The sequence below is a fragment of the Serinus canaria genome, chromosome 5 (assembly GCF_022539315.1).
Source record: "Serinus canaria isolate serCan28SL12 chromosome 5, serCan2020, whole genome shotgun sequence".
NCBI lineage: Eukaryota > Metazoa > Chordata > Aves > Passeriformes > Fringillidae > Serinus > Serinus canaria.
Window position 1 is genome coordinate 17,095,004 of NC_066319.1, and position 24,653 is coordinate 17,119,656.

Genomic DNA, 24,653 nt, shown 5'->3' on the forward strand with positions numbered 1-24,653 from the left:
TGTAGATATTTTTGTTACCATTTAGCAGGGGTTCCACAGAGCATGTTTTTTGATTTCCCTATTGAACTGTCTTTATCTCAACCCACTCCTTTCTCACTTTTACTTTTCTGCTTCTCCCCTTGATCCCACTGGTGGGAAAGTAAACAGGCTTAGTAGCCAGCTGGAGTTAAACTACTACAAATAAACCAGCACTGGTTTTGGGTCCTCTTTGCCCTCTAAAATCCAACCAGAAGCATTTAGAACCTTACAATGAGGTTTTCATTTTTTCCACGTTTCAGGGAAATAAACATTTCTTATAATACATACAGACACATGAAACCAAACAGTCCCAGTATGAGTGGCTTAGTAGCTGCCCCTGCTGCACATGGGCCCATTTCATACCATTTTCAACCATTTCAAATTGCAGTATGGGCACTCCTCCATTATTTTCTTCATGCTTTAAATTCTGCAGCAGCTGTAGCCCTGTTTTACTGATCCAGTTTTAGGGAGGATGGAACTGGCCCAAGTGAAACCTTTCTTTAAATAATAATGTCTGTAGGACAACCTTGTGCAAAAACAGGGCCCTCCTATCTTGGAAATGTTCATGGCCAAGAATCATTCAGTCTTCAGTTAGGGCTTTTACATGTGTATAAAGGAAGAATTATTAATGGCCATCAGAAGCCAGAGGGTTAACCTGCACTGATTTTCTTGCAACCCTGAATAAAACAGAAGAACTTTTCAGTCCTTAAATTAAAAAAATTACCTGGAGCTACTCAAAAAGTATAAGGAAGCTGTGTTTGATGTGAACTCAGCCTCTGTGAGTACCAATCCATGCATATGAAATCTCAGTAGAAAGTGGCCAAGAGAGCTTTACTCATTGTCTTCACAAACCATTAGAACCAGCAAAACTTAGTTATAATTCCACTTCATCAGTTGGCCTTACTCCACACCCCTCCTGTGTAATTGCACTACCTGTAATTAGCACAAAGAATTGCTGAGCTAATTTCAGAGACAAATTTAGGCTCTGACTATCTGTTCCAGAATGGTCTTGCTGAGGCCATTGTAGGGAAATTATCCCATGGAGTTTTGAATTTGATTACAGGCAAGTACAGAAACTTAACAAAAAAAAAAAAAAAAAAAAAAAGCTGCTGGCAACTCAGTGGAACAGCCAGCTCAGCCTCCTCTGTGCAGTGGAGGCCCCTGAACAAGAGCTCCTGGTGGGAGAAGAGTGCTCCAGGCTCTCACAGTCCTCTTGCCTCAGGACTGCCTGGGCTGTGTTAAGCCACAGCTGCTGCTCCAGGCCCTGTGTGTGTACATGAACCATTTGCCTTTATTGCTACCTGACCCCAGTAGGTGGGACACTAAAAAGGACATTCCTGCCATTTCCTAGCTTGATGTCACTAGTCTGTGCTGCAGATCAGTGTTGGAATGGACCTGTCTGCAGTGTGAAACAACAGCTTGGAGCCTACTGAAAGGAAACCAGCTCATAAAAATAACTAAATAGGGGGCTTCTTTGGAGATCAAAGGCCACAGCTCAACAGGAGCCTTCTGAAAGCACCTGATGAAAGGTGAATTAGGATAGAATGAGGTGTGCACAGCTTATCATCTGTGCAGCCCTGCAAATGACTACTGCCTGCCTTCACTGGGCTGCAAGGCAGCTGTGCTGTGTGCTGCAGAGCTACTCACCGCTTTCCACCAGGTCCCTGGGGAATGGAGCCCACAGTTCTCACTGAATTCTAAGCAGCAGGAGTCTGGCACCCGGGTTGTGTTGTACACTTCGAACCAGTCCGTGTAGTTGGAGACTCCACAGCATCTGAACTGGAAAAAGATGAACCGAGGTGATACCGTGAGCGTGATCCATCACTGCCTGTTCTGACTTTGCCTCCTGGAGCCTGGCAGTGCATTTTGAGTATACCAGCAGAGGCTTTAAATTTTAAAGGAAGACAGTACTTCCTCAGTTTTACCCAAAACAGACCCTCTTATCCACTCTTTTGTATTATATTTAAATATGGCCTTGTGTGCATCTGCTGTTGATGCAAGAAGGAAAGGCTCCTATTTGCAGTGGGAAGATGAAACTGCAGGAACTGAAACTGGACAACCTCAGACAAGTACTGTTATTGACTGACCAGAATTATAATAGTTGTTTGCAGCTTGTCAAGAAAAATTATACAGGTACAGCACCCAAGAGATGAAGACACTGGGATCTCTACAGCACACTACTTCTAGGATCATGGTTGGAGTAAACAAGGCGACTTTCTCACTAAATTATTTATTACTAATCACCTTTGAAAGTCTTTGCCAGTCTGCAAAATGTGTATTTCCTCCTCTTCTCTCTGTAGTGCAGTTCTTTAATGTCATCATCTGATGCTGCTCTAATAGTTGTGCCTTAAGTGTCTGCCTACAACAACACAGTGTGTGCAGAGATCACAACACTGCTAAATCAGAAGTTCTGTTTGACTTTGGTAGTGGGATGAAAGGTACAGAAACACACAGTGGTAGAAGGAATGGCTCTGTGGCCATCTTCCCCTTGGGAACTGGTAGATTCCTGAGACAGGAAACAAGCTGGGACTCATTACCATATAGATGTATACACCATCTGTCACCCTTATGCAAAAGTATGAATTTGTTGGGATTTAGGCACTTCAGCACCAATGAGTAAACAAGACAACACTGGGCTGCAGAACTGCTCTCTGCTATTCACAGTACCTCACACTTTTTTGGGGCTATGCCAGCCACCTACCTAGTCCCAAAATTACTTGCCAAGATCTTATTTTTTTAAATGTGAATTTAGAAAAGCCTGAAGAGTGTTTTTCACATCCCTGTGGAGACCACTTCTCTTGTTTCTGAGAGACTCATATTCATGCAGACATCTGCATCACCAGGGCCAAAGACCTAATTGAGATCCTGACGTTTACACTGTCTTGAGGGAGAATTTTCCTTTGTTATATAATAGTTGTAGAGTTCAGGCTGTAGTAGAGTTGTAATGTTCAGGTCTTGTTGCACACACAAAATGTGCCACTCCAGACCCATAGAGGGCAGAGGTGTCACACGCTGCCTCATGCATCTTATGATGCTTCAAGCACTCAGAAAGTACTCCTTGATAGAGACATTTCAGTGCTCACAGCAGAGTTTTTCTTCTGTCAAGGAAAAGTCAGAAAACTTTCCTGCACTAACATCTATCCTTCCAAGTTTCTGCTCTGAATTTTGATTTGGTCTGTGGCAGAACTCAATCCTCCACTTGCAAATGTTTGATTTTTAAGTTCACAGGCTTCATTTTCTACAAACTGATATGAAACTAGAAAAAAAAAGTTTGTGCCTTTCTTTTTTTCCTGTATGTTCCTGCACAAAAAACAGGAGGTCCATGTGTAACAGGTCCCAAAAGTGAGTAGGAGCTGCCTGGAATACAAGGCATGCATTTGAGGAAGGCTGGTTTATTTGGAAATCTAACAAGAAGAAGGTCTTGCAGGCTGTCATCATTAGAGTCAGGAGGCAGCTCTTTGATAGACAGCGAGAAGTGACAGCTTGTAAACAGCCAGCCTTAAAAATGTGGCTCATCTGTGATGTAGAGTGTGCAGCGGTAAGGGCTGAGACATTTGAGTGATGTTCTGGCCAAACACAAGTGACACAAGTTTGCATAAATCAGAACTAGACTCCATCTTCCTATAATAATGCATGGCTGAAGGTGTCAGTCTGACAGACTAAGGAGATGAAGATGAAGCACGGGTTTTGTAGCCAAGTGCTCACTAACAGGTTGAGGACAGCTTCTCCTATGGAGCCTGTGAAGCAGGAGGTGGCTAGGCCATGAGCTAGGATTGGGACTCCTAAGAGGAAAAATTCCTGGTAAACCACAAGGTGAGAATAGGAAGGAATGCAGTTGCAAAGATGAGCTGCAGTTGGACACAAACTGCCTGCCCACACAGATTCTCAGTACAAGAGCACAGCAGACACAGCAATGGGAGAATGGGCTAAGAGAAGTTCAAATATAAATAAAGGACATAACACAGTCTTGGGACTGGAAGAAATAATGTCTGTAACTATAGCTGGAAGAAATATCTTTGGAAGATGAAGGATGAGCAGTGGGATTAAGCAGTGGATGATCCATAGCCCTAATCAAGAGGAGGTGATGAATACAGCAGCGTTCTAACACCACAGAGACCTGAGAGTGCAGAAGCAAGGGAGGGAGCCCTGCTCAGTGTAGGCCAAGTCCCATGACTGGCATCTCTAGGGAGCAGGAGCATTGATCCATGGTCAAAAATGCAGGAACAAGGAAAGGAGCAGCAACAGGATTAAATGGATCACCAGTTCAGATCCAGCAAAGGGGTCCAGCTAGAAGCCAGAAGCCAAAGGCAGATAATCTGAGAGCTCAATAAATTCAGGGATGTCCAAGTAGAAAAGAGACAGTGCAGGAGTGATTTTGGATCCTGTGACAAGCAACTGATTTATCCCAGGTTGATGCAGCTGAACAGTAAGCAGCCAAATTGTTGAGGGACTATTAGAAGAAAGGGGAACATGGAGGACTTTTTTTTAAGGAGTTCTTTTAGATTTGAGAGCAATGCTCTCTTGAAAATTGGCAAGGTTTCTAAGCAGGGATAGTTAAAGACAGGTCTACACCGGGGAATGGAGAAAGCTCAGGGCACATGAAGGACAATGTCTGTCACCAGCAGTTTGTTGTAGTCATTTCTACCAAAAAAGGCTGATGTTCTGTCAATGCCAGGCATGAAAGCATTGAAGACTTGATTCTTGCTACAACCACATTCATTTTTTTGGTCACATTTACACTTCTATCTTCTTCCCTTCACAAGTTAAGTGATAAAATTACACAAGTTTGCCTAAATGCTTACTTCTGTTCCTACTTTCAACATCCTACTTTTTTTAGAAATAATTACAAACTAACAGTGCTTATTTTGGAGTACCCAGACTAATAAACTTTAAAAGGGAGTAATCTATTAAAAAAGTTTCTATCTCAGTGCAACAATGCAATTTCTGGTAAGGAGTTGGACACTTATACACATTTTACATTATTCCCAATATTGAAGGCTAAGTAGGCCTTATCTTCTTTGCCAATTCCTGCAGATTCAGTCTGGTTGGGATAGGGTTTATGAAAATAAACAGATATTCAATCCTTGTTGCAGACAGTTTTTTAGCAAAACCTTGTTTTCTGGTTTTGTGAATGGGGCAAAAAACTAGAGACAGAGTAGGGGGCCTTCTATTCACTTTTTTCCTCCATCAATGTAAAAAGTGATGAATAATATAGTTTTGTTCTAAAAATCATGTTTAATGGGTGGTGGTTTCTGGTAGTAATTCTAAAGTATGGCTTGATCAAATAGAATCAATGACTGGGAATAGGCAGATGGGTCAAATTTCTTCTGAGTTACAGTGGTCTAAACAGACATGAAAAGGCATTACACATCAGCAAAAGTGAGCTGAATTTGCTCACTTTAGTGAAGCTAATAGGTTTTCTGCATGGTTCTTGAATTACTGCCCGCTTAGTTAAAAGTAGAAGTGCTCAAATATTGATCACAAAGATGTTGGGGATGAAGCAACATTTTAAAAATTAATGCCTGTTTCTCATTTTCTAATGATCTCCACCTGTGACTTTAACCAGTCCTGGTGGGTAAGGAGTTTCATGCAGTTCAGGGTAACTTACCTCCTGAACTATCAGAATTTTAGTCATGTTTGAAAATCACTTTGTAAGCTTTCATAGTCTTCAGTCCTGACACACAGAATTCATCTGCTTGTGTTTCTGATCCTTTTAAGGTTAGAAATGCTATTGAGAAAGGCTGAGAGTTTGGTTAGCTGAAGGTATTAAAAAAAAAATCAATATAATGTTCTGATTTGAAACAGCTCCCTGACCTAGAGGCTTACTAGGACTGCAAAATGAGTGCAGTGCCTTTCCTCTCAAACACTTAGCAGGTTTGCAGCTTAACCCAACTCCTTTATCGGTAACGTGAGCAGCTCAGGCATCAGCCCAAACTGCAACTTCCTCTTAAAAGAGAGGCCCTGTTTTTCCCTTGTTTCCAGTTTCTTGAAAATGGTAGCCTTCTGTTAAAAAGAGGAAAACCATTTCTCGAGGCACAAAGGCTTCAGAAAAGAAAAACGTTCCTCAAAAGGTGCTCAGGCCTTTCACACTTTGACAATCACCACTCACAAGTCACTGTGTGCACTGGGCATCTACACTCCCAGTCAAAACTCCCCCTGATTTGTGACTGGCCAGTCCCAAAAAAATCAAATGCCATCTCAATGTGGTTCCTTGGAAAAACTTTTTTGCTCCTTTTTTCAGCCAAAGCTGCCATCCACAGTAGTACCTAATGAATGAAGGATGGGGATGGTCTCTAGCTTAAATCTTGGGAGAAATTAAGAACTATACCAGAGTGTCAAAGCTACTGCTTAACCAGTGCTCAGGCTCTGAAAAATACTTATACAAAGAAAGTAAATGCAGAAGGGACAAGGGCTCATGTTTTCTGTTACTGTTATGTTTTTTACATGGCTTTTTTTTTTTTGTGAGGCTGCTGTTTTCCATCCACATACAGACACAGCCCATGGCTCAGCCAACGACTGATGTCTCCTATCAGGAAAAACTCTGTCCTGTATGAAAACGTGGTCGCTCTGCTGTGGCTTTTGTTGAGAGCCTTATGAGACAGAATGCAAACAGCAAGCCTGGGCTGGGATTTCCCTTGCAGGAAATCCCCTGCATCACCCTAATCCTCCAATCAGTGATTACACTCTACTGATTAGGGATGTAAGAGATAATGATTATTACACAAAAACCCCCCAAGTTGGCATTTAGATAGCTCTATTCAACTCCAAAGTGTTTTACATAATTAACCATGATGGGATTGTCTTTGCTGCACCTCTGCAATAGTCTATTCCCAGATAGTTTTGAAAGATACATGTGAGAACCAATTATGCAGAGTGGCAAAAATGGATCTGTGGGAGCTCTTTGCTGTTCTCCTCCGTGCCCAGCACGACTTTGACACTGTGGTACTGCCAAGCTGGCACATGGTAATTTCACAGTGGCCATGACAGAGTGATGTCCCCTGGCTGCACACAGCACAAGGAGTGGCATTTTCGTGTCATCTTTTGAGCTTCTAGGAGTTAGCTAACATGAGTTTCATCTGAAACTTAAAAGACAATCTTTAAACTATAATGGGTTTCAAGACCAAAAGAATTGCCAGGACAAATGACCATGATCTGCAGCACTACACAAACCACAGACTATTGAGTCCTGCCTCAAACCCAAGCTGGTCACTGAGCCTGACCATTTCCTTTAAGCAAAAAGCCAGGTCTTATTCTTTAGAGAAAAAGAACCTGCTGTGCTGCTGTACCACAACATCCTACCCCCAGATACGTCAAACTTGAGTTTTTAGCTCTGGGATCAATTACAGAGCCCTTTTCTCTCACAACCCTTTTTACTTCCTGCTCTCTTTTAAAGCACTGCAATCACATCACTACTTTATTTTTGCCTGTTTATATAAGGTATTTAAAATTTCTCACCATAATGTAACTTTCCAAAATTATTATTATTTTTTTACATCTTTTCTAAATCCAATCAACTCATGAAGATTTTGAAAAAATGTAACTGTATGAACTAGACATTGCATATATTCTTACACCTATTTTATGCAAAGGGTAGAAGAAGTATCATACTGCCTTTCCCCCCCCACCTTTGCTATAAGACTTCTTGGGGTGTCACTGAAAGCAGATTAATACTTACTACAAATATTTTAATATTAGCAGTTTTTAGTACATTTTACTACACATAATTAAGTTACTTTAAAAGACTAAACTTTCTAATACTGTTGGATTTATACAATGATATTAAAAAATATTATTTGTATTTCACATGGCTTGCTCTCAAGCTAGCACCACCAACTGCATTTCTCTTGTAAGTAGCTGATGCCTTCTCATATTTGATGTATTGGAAAAAGTATTGGAAGAGGAAATTAACAATATTGCAAGATGCTGAGGCCTTTTAAAGGTAACTGAAAGAACTTTTCCCATGCAGTTGTTGGGATGCAGGACTGAAATTGCCTTGTTTCCTGGACCTGAGCAGTTTGTCTCTCACACACAGCAGTGTCATAGGCAACCTACTGCACTCAGTACAGGTCCTGCAGACCCAAAGATGCACAAGGAGTTTGGCCAATCAGTTCTTTTGTTCTCTTAGGGATCTCAAGGTTTCCATTTCTCAGATCATTTCTTAGCAGCCTGCTGCTCTTGTTAACTTGTATTGTCCATAAGAGGAGACTTTGGGAGCACTGGGAGAGGTTACTGTCTTGGATCCGTTTAAGACATCAGGCAAGACTAAACCCCTCCTGTCAGTGCCACACTTGCACCTCTGGAGGAGAAACTGAGAAGGCTATGCAGGATTTTTTGAGTGAAGCCAAGGCAGTGCAAGTGCTTCTGCCTAAAGCAGGAGAAAAGCTGGAGCACTTTGCCATTCAAGAAGCAGAGAACATGAAATCATAAAGATCACCCCCAGGAGAACTGACTGAACTGAATATGAAACAATACAGAGCTAATAAACCTGAACTGTCAGTGATGGTGTTTTCTCAGACAAGGACAGAGGAGGAAGCCAGCTACAATGTTCACCAGTCCTTAGCAGATGAACACTGGCAGAGGGCTGTCAGAGAATCAGGACAAAGAAATAGCAGTGACAACACAGCAAAAAGCACTCCCAGTCCACCTGTGATGGAGGATGATTGAAATCTGCTGGGGAAAATGTTCTGACTGTAGGAAGAGGTTACAAACACCATGCTCTGTTTCTGTTTTGACTCACTAGTGGGAACAAAAGTAGCAGTGAAAGGAGACAGGACAGAAATTAAAAAGTGGTTGAAGAGGTTCTTTGCTATTATGTTCTTCATCCCAACATAAGCCACCCCTTTGACTTTAAAGAAAAGGTACAGCCTGTTTCCTGTCTGACCAGCTCCTTCCCACTCCACATAGCACAGAACTGCATATTTAGGCATCAACTTAGTATAACCTTCTAAAAGGAAGACGATACTTCTGGTCAAAGGCAAAATAAATAAAAATTACTGCTTGTTGCAAAAAGCAGAGTTTAGAGTTTAGTTTAATGTGCTGACTGGGTGGGAGAAAGAGAGTGACTTGGGATTTGGAGGTTTAATTAGGTTCATGCCCAGAACATGGTGTTACAGAACCCAGAAGGTAAAGAGGAAGAGGTGAAAGAGAGAGCTCAGACTTACATCTGTTTGAATGATGCTCCATGCATTAGTGAGGCCAATATTTCCATCTGTCCCATACAAGTGAAGTCCTTTCTTCAGATCCCGCTGAGCATACTTGTCAATCTAGAATCAACAACAAAAGACACAGAACTCAATATTTGCTGAGTACCACTTTTCAGAATCAAAGAGCATGGAGCATAGAGCTGTTGGACAATGGTCGTATTCTGAAATGAATAAAAGTTTAACCAACATTTTGTAAAAAACATGAGGAGTTCCTCTTCTGAGCTTATGTTCCTGTTTCCTATCACAGAAACCTTTAATACATCTTTTCCCTTCTCATATAACTACTAAAGTACTACAGGGAGACTGAATGCAGTTTAACCACTCATTTTTGCCAATAAGCCTATTTATGAAATCATTATTCTACACACGGTGTTTCCTTTTAGTTTAGTATATTTAATTGGGACCAAGTACATTGTTGTGTACTCCTCCATACTGGAAAACAGACAGACATGGTGCATTCCCTAGTGATTGCCCCTCTGGAACTCATCATTCCAATGGGGAAGAGGTGGGGGTGTGTCTAAAATGATGTAATCAATGCTAATTTTGAGTTAATAGAGGCAGCAAAGGTATTCTGCTTCTGCCACACACTTGGGCTTCACTTCTGATTTGTGCAGTCAGAATTGCTTTCTGGCTGCAGCTGCAAAAAAGGTGGATGCAAAGAATCTTGCACAGTGTAAAAGAGGAATTTTCAACCCATTACATCATAATTATTATGGGGAACAGACAAAGTTACTCAACAGTATGACTCTACAAAAATACTATGACCTCAAAAGCTCACCATGTCCAGGAAGCCTCTGCTGTATGTGCAAAAGACTGTGCTTGATCTGTCCAGTTCTTTTGTTTCCTTCCTGAAAGTTTACCAGCATCATGTTGAGCCAGTAATAAAAAAGCTTTGAGGCAGTACAAGAAACAGCACAAGCTAAGATTAATTACAACTTAAATCTCAGCACCTTAACTATCATGCAAGGCCTTTCTGATGGATGCCTTCCTTAAACAGTAGGTGCTGTGATCCCTCTGTAATTATCATGTAAGCTGCTTTTGGCTTTACACAGAGATTATACATCGTCACTGGTACGTTAATTAGAAGAGAACACCAAAGCTGAAAGCTGTCATTAAATTCGGAATTAGTTGAGAAAATTACAGGCAATAAACGATAAACTTATATGTGCTGGGGATTCCTAGCATTCATTTAAGAATTAGACTGAACTGTGTTTCAGCTCTGCACTTACCCTCAGCTCTCTGTGTCTCAGCTGGACCTGCTGTGATCTCCAGCAGTGCCATCAATTAGGATGGAAGGGCATGGTTGTGATGCCAGTCTCATAGAGGCCTGGAAATTTAGTTAATGTCCTACAGAGGCAGTGAGGTAAATTAATTGTTTAAAAACTAATTCTTATTCAAAAACTGACAGAGGTGAAGAGGAACAGGGTAACTAAGGGCAGGTGGGGACAGAAATCCAGCAAGGCAATCTGTTACCTTGAGGATGAAAGAGAAAGGTTTATTTTGAATATTAATTTATCTCATCTGAGAATATCTGCCCTGTAGAGAGAGCTACACCAGTCTTAGGCTCATATCAGCACTAATATGGAACTAATATGGGAGAGAACAGCAATTCTTATCTGAAGGCTAAATGCCATGTTAAAAGTATGCAAAATGCAAAGTTTGCACTTCCTTAATCAAGTTTTGCTTTGCAATCTTGATATCCTATTTGAGATGGATCATGATAATTTATTAACTTAACATTCACAGAAGATCAAGAGCAAAGTTTTGTTAGTCCATTTGTGCTTTAACATGGTCTCAAGAGATTGTGCCACCAAGCATTCCTGATCTTCCTTCTACCTGGAGAAGCCTCACTAGCAAGCAACTTGCTGAGGCTTCCTCCTAAAATTAACCACTTTTCCTGCACAAAGAGTGCAAGGCCTTTATACTGGGACCACAAGCATCAGATTTCCATATTTCAGAAACTGAGTAACCAGCAGAGCATTAGTCAAGAAAACAGGCACTATGTGACCAGTTCTCCCACTGCTATTTCACAAAGTCTCAGCATCAAGTCCTGCACATGGTATGACCCATCATTAATTCTTGTTTTAAAAATAAAGTACCTGCTTGAATCTTGCTTGGAAGAGGATGTAATGTGTTTTTAGAATCTCACACCACGCATGTGTCTCATTTCCTTATCTCTCATCTCTGTGCAGGCTACAACTTTGAAAGAGGCAAACACATGTTGTGGAACAGTATGGCCAGTTTGTTTCACCTTTTTATTTCATGTCCACTGACAGGGAAGGCATCTGGAAATACCAGTTTTACACATATACACACAGTAAGAACTTTATATTGACTCGATTGATGGTAAAGGCAGGATTTTACACAGTTCTGTTTTACTAAAGTTTCCATCTGACCTTCTAATTAAGTGTACTGCACATACAACAGTATGCTGCTGTCTGAAGAGCAGCTGATTTAAAATCTCTTTGTCACAGAGCTACTCCTTGAAGCATTCACACTCTTCTGTTTGCTTACACTAGGGTCACAAAGGTGTTGATCAAACCCCAGGAATAACCTTGTACAGAATGACCGAGTTTGTGGGTGGTGACTGGATTCCAGGAGAAAGGAGAACAGGGATGGGCCCTTGGCCTCCTGGCACTTGTGTCTGCAGCTAAAGCAGCAGCAGGAAGCCCCCCACCCTCTGTGTCTCCCCTATTTGCATTTGTTATTAATGTGTTTCCTTGCATGAATTAATCAGTGGTGACATAACCTCGGACTCCTCAGAGCCCAGACGAAATGAAACAGGAGGGCTGCTCTCGTTCCCACTGAGAGGAGCTCAGGCTCTACGTGCAGCCCAATTAAAAGCACATTGACCTCTGCTCACATAACCTGTGTGCAAGGTTATAATATGGACATCTTCCCCCAATTGAAGCACTGCTTGAAGCTCTAGACATACTATTCCTACCAGCTTTGACTAGAGAGGGGTCAGTAAAACCCAAAGCCGATTTGTGGGGCACAGCTGGCAAGGGCTCTTCCAGGTCCTCCTGTCTCCTTCTAACCTCAATTATTTTCCTTCCTCAAAATATTTTTAGAATAACAGGAACTTTTCAATATGCCTTTATTCTAATTGTAACTTTGATTTAAATGAAAACTCCCAGAACACCTCCAGCTGTCTCTTCTGCCTTTAATTACTTCAGAAAATGATCTTTCTGAAAATGAAATGCTGCGCCACAGTGATTCATCACATCTCCTGACAAATGATCCTGCCCAATATTCACCAATCTGTCAGCTTCCCTTGTTTGTCTCTGAGCTACCAGTCCTCAGCCAGGCAAAATGTCTATCTCAAATCAGGACTGAAGTATTATATTTAATATTCTGCAATTTGAATCTGCTGCATTCTTACACACACAATCCAGGCCCTTCACAAATCACAGCTTTAGTGACGTAGCACAAAGAAGAATAACAAAAACTCTGCAGACAAACTGTTGCTCTAATTGAGGTGCCTGTTTTTAGACATGTGGAATACCAGGGATTTCTTTAGATTAAAGAGTTTCTTAAAGATTTGGCAACAAGAACCATTTATCAATCTGTTAGTGAAGAAGAGAAAAATTCTTTTCCTCCTTGGGACAACAGATGAGAGGTGAAAGCTTGAAGCTGGCATGGCATCCATGCCATCCATGTAAATTCCTGTGAGCCCTGGGTTCACAGACATACTGGACACACTGGAGCCTTGCCCATGCTGATCAGCCCCATCAGGTTCTAGTGGTGTTTCTGGTAGGTTAAATGTGTGGATCCCAGTGTGCTGATCCACTACAATCCATGCCTTCAAGAGAAGCACTTCTTAGAGCAGGACATGCATATTGCTGCACTTTACTTAAGCTAAGATCCTGCAAAGAGCAGCAATATTTCCACACTGACTTCTATTAGACCCTAATAGGGCTCTTAAATCTCCCACTGTCCTATTACAATGACTTTCTAAAAAATATATACTGATCTAAGGTGCACAAGTCATGTGCAGAGAGTTTTAGGCAGTGAAGGAAACTCGGTATTTGAACTGCAGAAGGGAAAGCTACAAGAGATGCAGCAGGACTGGAGAGAACCTGCCACAGAGGTCAGGAAAAGTGGCTGGAAGCTGGATGCAGCTAGAGAAAATGGGCAGGGATCTATCTGAGCCTCACCTAAATTACAGCTGGGACAAAACATTGCCAAAAAAATCTTACTCCAGCCTGCATATAAATTCAGGCCAAATTAAAGTGTTTCCTTCTTAATCTGTATTCCCTTGAGGCAGCTACTTAAGCTGTAGCAATGCACAGTAAGGCTGCTTTTACTGTCAGCTTTGTCCCCTCATTGCCTCAGAAATCCAGAGTCTCTGAGCAGAACTGTGGCTGGCTGGCTGACAAGCCCAGCTGGAGAAGCCAGCACACTTCAAGAGGACCTGGGGCTGTCAGACTCCACCTTGTCTCTTTGAATAAGACAAGCTAAGAATAATTGAGGATGAGATAAAAACTACGTAACAACAGTGACAACAAACTCCTGCTTAGCACAGACATGCTGAAAGCATTACACGAACATTCTGCACTGCAAACAACCAGGTTCATAATTAATTCCATCTCTGCTTTACAGATGGGGCACTGAAGGGGCCTTCTCAGTTCCTGGGGGTGGTTTCACAGACCTCTCACTCTGTCTAAATGAAAGGCTTTGGAGTTTATGTACTTACTGTTAAGGTATGAACCAGAAGACAAATACTGTTCCCTGAGAAGCCCAGTCCTGTAATTTTCCCTCCAATAAGCAGGAGGAAGTGCTTTGAGCAAAACATCTTGGGCAAACAAGAGGATTGTTTCTGTGCAGAACAGGGGTATTATCAGTATTTACAGCTAAGATGAGGCACAACTTTGATCAGACTGAAGCTCCAGCAATACTGAAGGCACAAAGTCCTTCCCCTGTCCCAGCACACTGAGAGGGAAGGTGGCTTTGCTGGAATCTTCTCCAGAATAAAGGTCAAAAGAAGGCTTTGGGGAGATCCTTATTAACTCCTTTTGAACTTGTTGAAAGCATGAGATGTCACTTAGATTGGGCACAGCCTTTAGGAAAAGGCTAGAGGATGCCAGCTTTCCAACCTGCAGGCAACTGGAGACTTTTAATTTCAAGCCTCAATGCTTTCCCCTACCACAACCTGAACAAAACCTCTCCCCAACAAGTCCCCTAAACTGGAGAAAGCCTCTCAGCAGCGTTCCAATATAGGTAAGCAAATATTCTTGACCTTTCTGGTGATTGCTTCCCCTGCCTCTGTGCCTCTCCAGCAGAACAGGAGAGGCTCTAAGAAAATGACAAAATATCCAATAGTTTCCCACCGGGCAAAACTTTTAATTTAATGCCTTGATAATCATTCTCTACAAATAGCAGGCAGTGGGAAATCGAATGTAAACAGAAAGTGCCTAATCTATAAGGTCATTTGTGGGAGCCTTTGCCTGCTAAGAAGAGATGAGATTGATTGCACCAATAGGTAAGGCTTGTTTTAAATGAGATGTCCCCCAGCCTGTCTATAAGAAGCTGAGAGCCATAAATGCTCTCCTCACCACTGAACTCTTCCTTACCTTCTGCCTAGACATAGAAATCTTCTAAGATTTTAGTAAATAAGAGATAGTGCATGATTTTTGGTGATATTTGGCAGTGTGCTAATTGCTTGCCAGTATAATCAATGTTGCTCATCTCCAGAACAGTTCACTCAGCGCTGTGGGATTCCCTTCCTTGCTTTTTCCCCAAATGTGAAACAACTTCACACTTAATGTGTGGAGTTAATGGGCTTGATGTTTAGTTTTTTTGGTTTGTGGTTTGTTTGTTTTGTTTTTTTTTTGTAATTGCTTCCTTTATCACAGAAACCCACTAGCTAGTGAATTCTCTTCTGCTAACTTGACTGCAAAAGCCAACATCAGGCATCACCTTACAGATCTTCTAAACTTCAACAATTTAGTTGAAATACTTATTGCTCTAGCAGTGTTTGATATCAAGAGAGATGCGCTGGCACTGGCTGTTTAACTTCAGAAGAGTAAAGAATACAGGAACAGATCAAAGGAAATGGTCTGGGAGCTGAAAGAATGAATGTTTCTGAAACTTCTGCCTTAGGTCAGCTCAGGTAAGACCTTTCAGCTGTGCCACAGGCTCTCTACTGAGTCTTGAAAAGTCACTGCTTCTTTTGTTTCAGCCATTTGTAAAACAGGAATAACCCGACTCTAGTCATGCCATAAAGTTAACAATATAGTAAATAATTTGCAGTAGGCATTTGAATACCAAACCCAATGTGGAAGATGAAGCACTTATTCAGAACCTGAGACAGTGAATGGATTTTCTAACCTGAGAGAGAGAGGGCAAAAGAGAGAAAGAAAGAGGGAGGAACCTTCTTGACACTTAGAGGTAAAACTGAGCTTCATCAGGAAGCAAAAGGAAGGACAAGCACATCTTGCACTGGCCTGGAGCAGGCAAATGGTGAAACTGTAAGATAGAGTCTCCCCATATGTGCTCTCACAAGAACCAAGAAGTTGCATTGGTGTTTAATAAGAAAGTAATGAAATAAAAAAACTTGGGTTTTTCAAACCAGTGTTTCCTGGGGCAATGTTTTTGGGCATATAATTAATTGCAGTTTCAGTCACTGTCTTCTGCCCACCATCACCTGCTTCTGCTTGAGTGCAGGCAGCAGCAACCAGAGGAAGCTGCAGGAAAGGAGCCACTGAAACATCCCTGTACTTTTCATACTATTGAAATGCCAATGAATGCCACAGTAGCTTTAGTTCCTCTGTTTTAAACAGGAGATCACAAGGATGGCAAGTCACTAGAGTCTGCAACTCAAAATTTTTCATGCAAGAGCAAATTCAAATGCTTCTAGCAAGCTGCACCAGATTTTGTCCAAATGATGCCTTTTAAGGTCCAAGGGAGTGAGGCATTTTATCATTGTTTAGCTTCCTATTATGGCTGGTGTAAGGGGAAATACACTGCTCTGTAGCCAGAGGCCACTGCGTGTAACCTCTTCTTAGGCACAGCAACAGCCGAATTAGCTTGTGAGTCAGGTCCCCATGTTTGTTTAAATAAAGCACATCATAACAAGCTCAGAGACACAGGCTCAAAATGTTAAGCTGCAGCTGTGCAGTTTCTTGGCTCATTTAGAGAATGAAGCCAGTAGCAGAGCCAACACCTTATTTCAGCTGTCTGTATGGCACCTGAGCACAGGTACTGCCCAGTGAGATAGTCCAAGACCTCCTTAAAAAAAACCCCTCAATCTTCTTTATTTTCAGTGAAACTAGGGGTAGAAACTTTAAATATGAATTCTTGGTTTGCTGCTTCTTGTTTAAAAGAAGTTGGAATGCTGCAGCAGACATGGGAAAAGGGCTGGGGGAAACTAGGCAGGTAAATCAAATCAATTGCTTACTCAGACGCCTGACATTGCAAAGTAACTACCATGTTATTAAGTCAATTCCTCTTAACAATTATGGATTTTGGTGACAAAAGCCTCACCAGCCTGTTGGAGGAATTTCAGGTGAGTGAACACTGAAGTGCAGGGTTTTTGTGACATACCTAATTATAGAGCATTCAGGATACATTTGCTGCTGATTCTGTAGAAGGAAACTTCTGTTTACATATACAAAGGCTTCTCTTCAGATTATTAAGCTGGTTGGGAAAACCCATCCTCAACAAAAGCTGTGAGTCACCGTGGTCTAGCTGTGCCATTTCTCTTCCACAATGAAACTCCCTTTGCAGCAGGTTTTCTTCATAGACTTGCTCCAAAGCTGACTGACACAAAAGAGCTTCTGTTCCCTTTCTCCAGTTACATTTCCCACCAAGTGTTGCTCTCAGCAAGCCTCCCCTGCCTTCACACATCAGCCTCGTGTTCCACAGATCTCCCAACCTACCCTCAAAGCCCTCATCTCGTTCCTGTGCCACTCCTCCTACTCACTTCAATCGCCTTTCCCCACACATGGGCCTGATTCACTCCTTTCCTTCCTACCCCAGTAAATGGTAATTTTTGCTTGATCTCCAGTGGCCTCAGGAGCACACCTGTGCCAGGGTGTAAAGACTCTTCTGAACTATGCTCATGTATTGAAATCCCATGCACACTGAACCCAATCCAGCAGAAAAGGGAAACTGTCTTTTCAAAACCTATGTTGAGCATATTTCCAGGTTATCTGTTGTCAGCCTCCTTACCTTTTGTTTTCTTTTTAAATTTTAAAAGAGATAATCACTTTCATTTGTCCTCAACAGTCATCAGTATCACCTGAGATAAGCAAAATGGGAAGGATGCTAATTAACATAATACATGCTGTTGAGCCTTTGTTTGCCAAGAGACATGAGAGGTGGGTTGCATTTGTGTTTCAAGTGCTAACAGCCTGTTATCTCCAACTGAGCAGACCCAAAAAAGAGCACCAACCCCCCCCCCACCCATCCACCTAGGGATGCACATGCCAATAGAGCCTTAGATCCAATTAGCTGCCACAAAGGCTTCAGGACTGCAAGGCAAGTGAAAGCAGGGAGGCAAAGCACTTCCCTTGTAGGAATGAATGACCCCCGTGTGATTAGGCACCAGGACCAGTGACATTGGACACATAATCCTTTGCAGATGCTGTGGGCTGGAAAAGGGGAAGGCAGCACTTTGCTCACAGAGATGAAGAACTTGGCCATTTGCCCACTGAGCCATTTGCTGCAGCTGTCCCATGGGATCAAACTTGGCTTCAATTATTTACCATACTCATTTACTTAGCTTAAAGGTGAATGAGAGCACATTCAGAGAGAGCACTACTGAAATAAGAGGAGGAGGGACAACTAAGGCAAATTATGCCCTGTGCTTCCACTGTGGTAAGAGAAGATCAATGAGGCCCCCACACTGTGTAAATGTGGGCTATCTGCAGATCCATTTATCCAGTTAACTTAATTTCCTCATAAATTTATGACTTTGGTAGAAAAATTCAAGCCAAAATACAGATTTGTCCACTGCTGTAAGGTAAAAACAACTCTGTAAACATCTAAATAATTGCACCCTCTCTGTATTGGGCCTCTGGTGTCACCTGAGCCTTGCTGGGGCCATGGGGAAGGCTCTGAGCTCCTCTGGTGATTCCCAGGCATGGGCATTGCCACCTCCTGGTGTCAGAGCTGCTCTGCTGAACACAGACCTCAGCTCCACTGGCACCAGTAACAACTGGGCAAGCTGCAAAGCTGCTGGGGGACAGGGCTGGCTAATTTCCTCAGGGGTAGAAATTATCCCAATTCCTTAGAACAAGGAAAACAAATGTCTGCTGACAAACCATCTTTCTCTGAGCTGGAACTAAAAAAGCCATTTAAAAACCAAACCAAACCCACTGAAGGGTTAAAATCTGCTACTTTGCCTGGAAAAACTCGTCTGGAAAGAGTGATTCTGTGGAAACAGATTGAAAGCTGTGTCTTCCTAGATCCAGGGAACGTTAATCCTTAGGGGAAAGTGAGGTTTGCACACAGCCTGCTTTATTATTCTTAAGATAAGCTTTCTCTGAAATAAACTTGCTTTAAATAAATAATGCTGTGAGGATAACTACCATCATCCTTGGAGGGAACAGAGCACCAGGCAAAGTCAAGCACACTCCAGTGGGCTTCAGTCCTGTGGTCTCTGCTCAGCCTGGAAATAGGAAAAGTGCAGAACACACTCCTTGAGAGAGAGGGCAGCACAAATCCAAAATCCAGGAAAAACTATGGGCTTTGGAGGAACAGCTGGCTACCTGACAGAAACTCAACAAAACCAGTGCCAGAGTTGCCTGGCCAAAGAGCAAAGAAGGTGATGATGCCCTTACCCAACTTTTCTTCCTTGAAAAAACGTTATCTTCTTCCAATCACATGGATGTGTACTTGGAAGAACAAAGGATCTGCTAAGTGCCAGCTCATCAGCTGGCAGGAATCTTGCTGACAATGGAGTTGCTCACTTTTATGCAACCTGGCATCTTCACGTGGTGTCTCCAGTGGCTCAGACCTTGTTTCTATGAGGGTGCACGCAAGCTTGGAAACCATTCCCTCTCCAAACCCACAACCCTGACACCATGGGTGCTCTGACCTTCAGCAACTGGAATTACTGGGTTTAATCCCCAGGTAAGCTTTGCAGCGATGATGTCATAAACTGGTAAACAAAATGTCTTAGAAAGCTGGTAAATAACCAAAGCAACAGAAGTGAATAACTGCTATTAAATGCCTCCCTTGTTTTAATGAAATCAACAACTGCAGCTCCTCAATGCACTTCACTGAAAGCAGATTTAATCGTGAATGGAATGATTTGGGACTCAGTCAGTGCAAATGAATAAACTACATGGAGATTGCTTTCCATAATAACAGAAAACAAGCAAACAAACAAACTGCCAGTCACAATTCTATGGCACCAAATGCAGGTTTCCAACACTCCCTTCTTCCAACACTGTCAGAACAAAGCCCTATTTCTCACTGGAAGTCACAAGAGTTGAATGGAGAAGGAAATGTGGTTAATCCCCTATATGTTAAACAGAGATAAGTGACAGTGCCTTCACCAAGGGAGAGACTGGATGTTCCACCCTCCTAAGTGGCACCAAAGGTGCTGTGTTTTCAACAAAGCAGTGTTTGAGCTTAGGACCTCAGATGAGTTTCTGCCATGTGCCAGAGCCCCTTCTAGGAATGGCACCAAGGTGCTCAAAGCAAACCAGGCAGAGTCACTGTCCATGATGGTCTGCTTTGTTCAGGAACAGTCTCTGTCAGAGGGGTGAGTTATCCCTTGGAGAGGAGCAGAAACCAAAGTGAAAGATTAAATCTGCCACATGTGACAACAGTCCCAAGAACACCTGTGAGGATGCTCCTCAGCTGCTTCTGGCTTATTTTGAATTTATTGTTCATGCTTCTACCTTTCAAAATGAGCCCCTCTTTCCTAATTAAGAGACTGACTTTTTGCAAAAGAGAAGCATTAATCCCAAGTCTCTCCTTAAAAGTGGAAATTGTCTGTTCCCTCTCATCTCCCTTGGATTCTCTGTCATTAACACTGCCTGCAACAGCTCCAAGACATTTTTATCCATAGGGCATTCATTTGGGTCTCTCTACCTACCTAAATTTAGTAGTTTTGACACCTCTGAAGAGCTCAAATTTGACTGAAATTTTCTATGAGTGTCAAGGGTTATGAGGGCACAAGAGGAAAAAAGAAGTCACTGCAGCCACACTGAATGTATTTTAAAAAGTAAAATTTACAACCCCCCCCCATTGTTAAAAACAGGGGGTTCATTCAGAGGGGTTTTTAGTGGGTTTTTGATACAAAGTTATTTGGTATTTTTCTGATGCTATGGAAGGAAGCATAAAAATCACTGCTAATGAAATTTTGCAGATACCACACAAAACTTGCCATGCATTAAAGAATCTGCTGATATCACTTGTCCTGCTTGGTTACAGAGCCTCAGGGCTTATCCAGACAAATATCAGAAAAGACATCCAAGAAAAAAACATGTGAGGTCACTCTACAAGACTGGAAACTGTATTCTGGAAAGCAGGAAACCTGTGCAAGGACTGAAGAAAAATGGAGATGGACATGCTCTGAGGGCAATACTCCCAGCTCACAGAGGCAACAGTCATGGGTTTATTCAACACCAGCTGCATAAAGGCAGATTATTGTCCTTACCTCTGCATTGCAGAACCGATACCCATGTTTTCAAAAATCTGCTGAAAATTTGAAAGGATTCCAGAGAAGACCCACAATAAAAAGCCATCACTGAGAAGAGTGCTTTCCTTCACATGATTAACATTCTTGGAAAAACTAATAGAGTGACAAGGTCAAAAAGCATTGTAATTGCAATCTTCAGGTACCCACATGGAGCAGCAGCTCTCAACAGCAGACAGCACTTAATTCTATCACAAAATGACATAATGAGAGTCAGTGGTTAGAGCTTTTAAGACAGACAAATTCAAGATAGACACAAGGCATAATTTTATCCATGAAGCAAAAATAAATCCTTGGAACAAATCATTGAGCAATGAGATGCAGTCAATGATGCCTTTAAACCAAGACTCAGAATTTTTTAAAAATTACAGTTTGGGTATAATTAGTTTGATGACAAGAATACTGATTGAAGCACTATGGACCACAGAGGACTGGAACTGTCTCATCTGGTCTTAAAATTTACAAATCTTCCCAGAAGGCCACAAGTTTTCCATGGATAGGGACTGGGTTATTCATGCCAGATTATGTCACCTATGCCCTGCAGTTTGACCTTTGTTTCAAATCCATCCTGAAAGAACAGCTGACAGCAAACATCTCAGTCTCTCTAGCACATCCCACCCTGGGATCAGGCACTGCTCCTTTTACACTGGCACTTGTGATCTGGGGCACAAATTCTCCTCAGTCACAGCCTGAGTTATCTCCAGGAGCTCTCCATCTCCCTTGTCCATGTCAACCCTGACTGTTCTCTGGGAGCTGTGTCATCCAGGACACAGAGGCCAGCTGCTCCAGAGCCACCATCTGCAGCAGGCTCATGTGCCCTGCAGCACACTCATGGCATTTACCTTAGAGGCTGCTGTGCTGTGGCTTCCCTGGTTACAGTGTGGGAGCCTGCATGCCCTCAGCCCCAGGACTGGGGGGGACAGGGACCCTGCAGGGACAGGCCAAGCCTGAGGAGTCACAGCTGAGCAGCTCCAAGATGTGTTGCCTGAACTCCCCTGATACAAGCAAGCACATTTTAGTCCCTATTACATAAAGTCAGGACTCCAAGGTAAACAGCAAAAGGTGCCTTCAATTTAACTTTTAGCAATGAATGCCCCATGATTATTTTGTAGTCCAAACAATCGAGTTCTTTTGGCTCTTTTAATTTCATAGGAACACTCTGTCTTTTACCTGTCCTGCCAGCTACTTCCCTGAGAATTTGCAGCACTGGCTTGGCAGGGTGTGGGATCACCAGGATCCTCCCCAGTCCATACCCAGTTAATGCTCATGAAGTCAGGCATATAAATGCTGGAAAAGGCAGTTTTAGCAAGAATGAAAATCTGTCTGAGAGCAGTTCTGCTGTTTATTCATCATTGATCATTTTCCTTTAACACATTTTCTTCCTTCTGTCAGGGGAGTGCAAAACAGCCTGCTTGGTTCAGGATGACAAACAGCAGAACCTAAATATTAAATAGTAAAGAGTCAGAGAATGCTTTTTGAAAAACCTGTAAGTAACAAAAAAACCCACAAAATCCCCAATTTAACCCAGCAGCCATGAAAAAAAAAATTGCAGGCTGGAATTAGTCTGCACAAGTCACTAAATCCAAAGGAGCAGTCTTTTACTTCTACCAGTGCTACCAGCTTTTGTGCTACTTTGAGAAGTCCCATAATACTGGCACAGGAGTTTGTAAAATACTCCAGATACTGAATCCAGCAACTGGAGTTGAGAATTTTGGCTTTTACTAAAAAACTATTTACTATAAGATGTTGAGGGCTTTACTATAAGATGTTGAGGGCTTGTGGTTTATGCTAAAAGTTTTAAAATATTAAAAAGCAAAAGGCAAGTCCCCTCCCCCCAGCTCAGTGAGAAGAAAGAGTTGTATTTGTCATTCTGCCTCGCTGCCATTGTTATCTCACATGATTTCATCCAGTGAAGGCTGGCAGCTTCCCAGCTCTGGTGAGACTCTGGCACAGCTCCATGGGCTGAGGACAGCACTAGTTAACAGATGCTGTTGCTATGTAGCCTATTTATACTTGTTCAGAATCTCACAAAGTAACAAGTACTGGCCATACAGTGCCGTCACCTGAGCACCAAAATGCACTTAAAAATTACTAAAGACCATTTCCTGCTTATTATATGCCTGGGGGGTTTTTTTGCATGTTGTTGTTTGGTTTTTTTCCCAATCAGATTCTATTAAAATATCTTTTTTTTTCCCACAAAGCATGACCACTTTACAAGAGGCAGTGACCAAATCCCCTCAGCTGTGTACCTGTGACAAGCAGGAGCTCTCAAGTGGTCACACAAGAGCAGCTGCACTGTGCAATAATCTGACAACAGATGGGGAAGTCTTTGCTATGCCAACTTTCACCTTTCTTGGGCTTGACTGCTGGAAAATGCAATAGCCAAAAAATTGTAAGAATCTCTTTATCTATGATAGCTTTTCAAAACCAGAGAAGAATGATACAGGATCAGGTGCTTTTCCATATTCCTACACTTCTTGACTTTTCAGTGCTGCTGAAATTTTTGCCATCACATCTGTGAAGACAAATGGAGAAAAAAAACCAACAACAAAACCCCAGAAAACCACCACCACCACCAAAACAACAAGAAGAAAATCACAACAATAAAACAGTGGCTGCGATTGCCTTTCTAAACAACACAGAACACATACTGACTGTAATTTCAGAAGACTCTAATTCAATCTAGTGTTGCTTTGGCATATAAAACCCTGACATAGCCTTCTGAGTGCTGGTCAGGTCAGCAGTCAGCATCCTTATCTCTGAATTCTGGAAAATTTGGAAGTCATCAAGAGAACTAACAATGGTGAAACCCATCAGTATCACTTGGAAGTGCTGCACTATATTAACAGTGAAAAGGAAAACCACAGCTCTCAAACCCCATTGTGTCAAAAGGTCGAGTGGCTTTAACTCTGACAGGAGGAAAGAGTCAGGAATCACCAAGACAGAATGTGGAATGTAAATGTCACTGCAGTCAGAGTGTCCCTGAAGGATAAAAACCTTTGGGAAACTGGCTGTGTGACACCACAGGCAAACGTGCCAGTCAGACATTTCCACTGAAAGAGAAATGTGCCAGTGCTCTCTGCTGCCAGCACAGCCAAGGCTCAGCAGCAGCAGCACAGAGATTCACACAACTAAAACATGGAGCTCTCCAACAGCTACAGAAAGTCTTGGGACAGGGACAGGATTCCAGTTGTTCTGAAGCTTCAAAGCCACATCCCCGTGTACAGACTTCATTGAGCAGTAATAATTTCTTTGCTAACCTCACAACAGTGGCAGCTCTGGCCTTAGAGCCAAATGCACACAGAAGTCTGTGAAAGAAACATTCAGTCAAGAATCACAAGTGCTGTAACCTGGAGGCTGAGCAATGAAGAACTGTATCCATCTTGCCAAAGGGAATGTCTCATCACGTAGACAAACAATTTGTTGATAGATAAATGTGCCACAGACAATCTAATCTTGGAAACAGAGCTGAAACCATGCAAATCAGATGTAACAGATATTCAGCTTTTGCATAAAGCAGCTTTGCAGATGAAAAATGACACCCAGCATACATGGAGTAAATGAGAGGACTGAAACAAGCTTCAATTACAAACCTCATTGTGCTCACCATTCCTTCTACAATATAAACAGGACAACAGAAATGCTCAGATTAATCAACCAGGGGTGAATTTCTTCCCACCAAGACAATTTATGCAGACACATGGGGAAGAAAAATAAAATCATTTAACAAATTAGAAAAAAGTAGTGCAAAACTGAGAAAGCTGTCTGTTCTCTGGAGT

At 42.2% G+C, this 24,653-nt stretch overlaps 1 protein-coding gene across 4 annotated transcripts in view; it reads right to left on the bottom strand.

Annotated features, from left to right (window-relative positions):
* TSPAN4 (tetraspanin 4) overlaps positions 1–24,653 on the bottom strand; it is a 417,843-nt gene that overhangs the window by 11,712 nt on the left and 381,478 nt on the right. For all 4 annotated transcript variants that reach the window (XM_050975744.1, XM_050975742.1, XM_050975743.1 and 1 more), the window contains 2 exons: positions 9,180–9,281; positions 1,666–1,797 (listed from right to left, as the gene is read on the bottom strand). In XM_050975744.1, the coding sequence (XP_050831701.1) occupies positions 1,666–1,797; positions 9,180–9,281 (234 nt within the window). The remainder of the gene's footprint in view (positions 1–1,665; positions 1,798–9,179; positions 9,282–24,653) is intronic.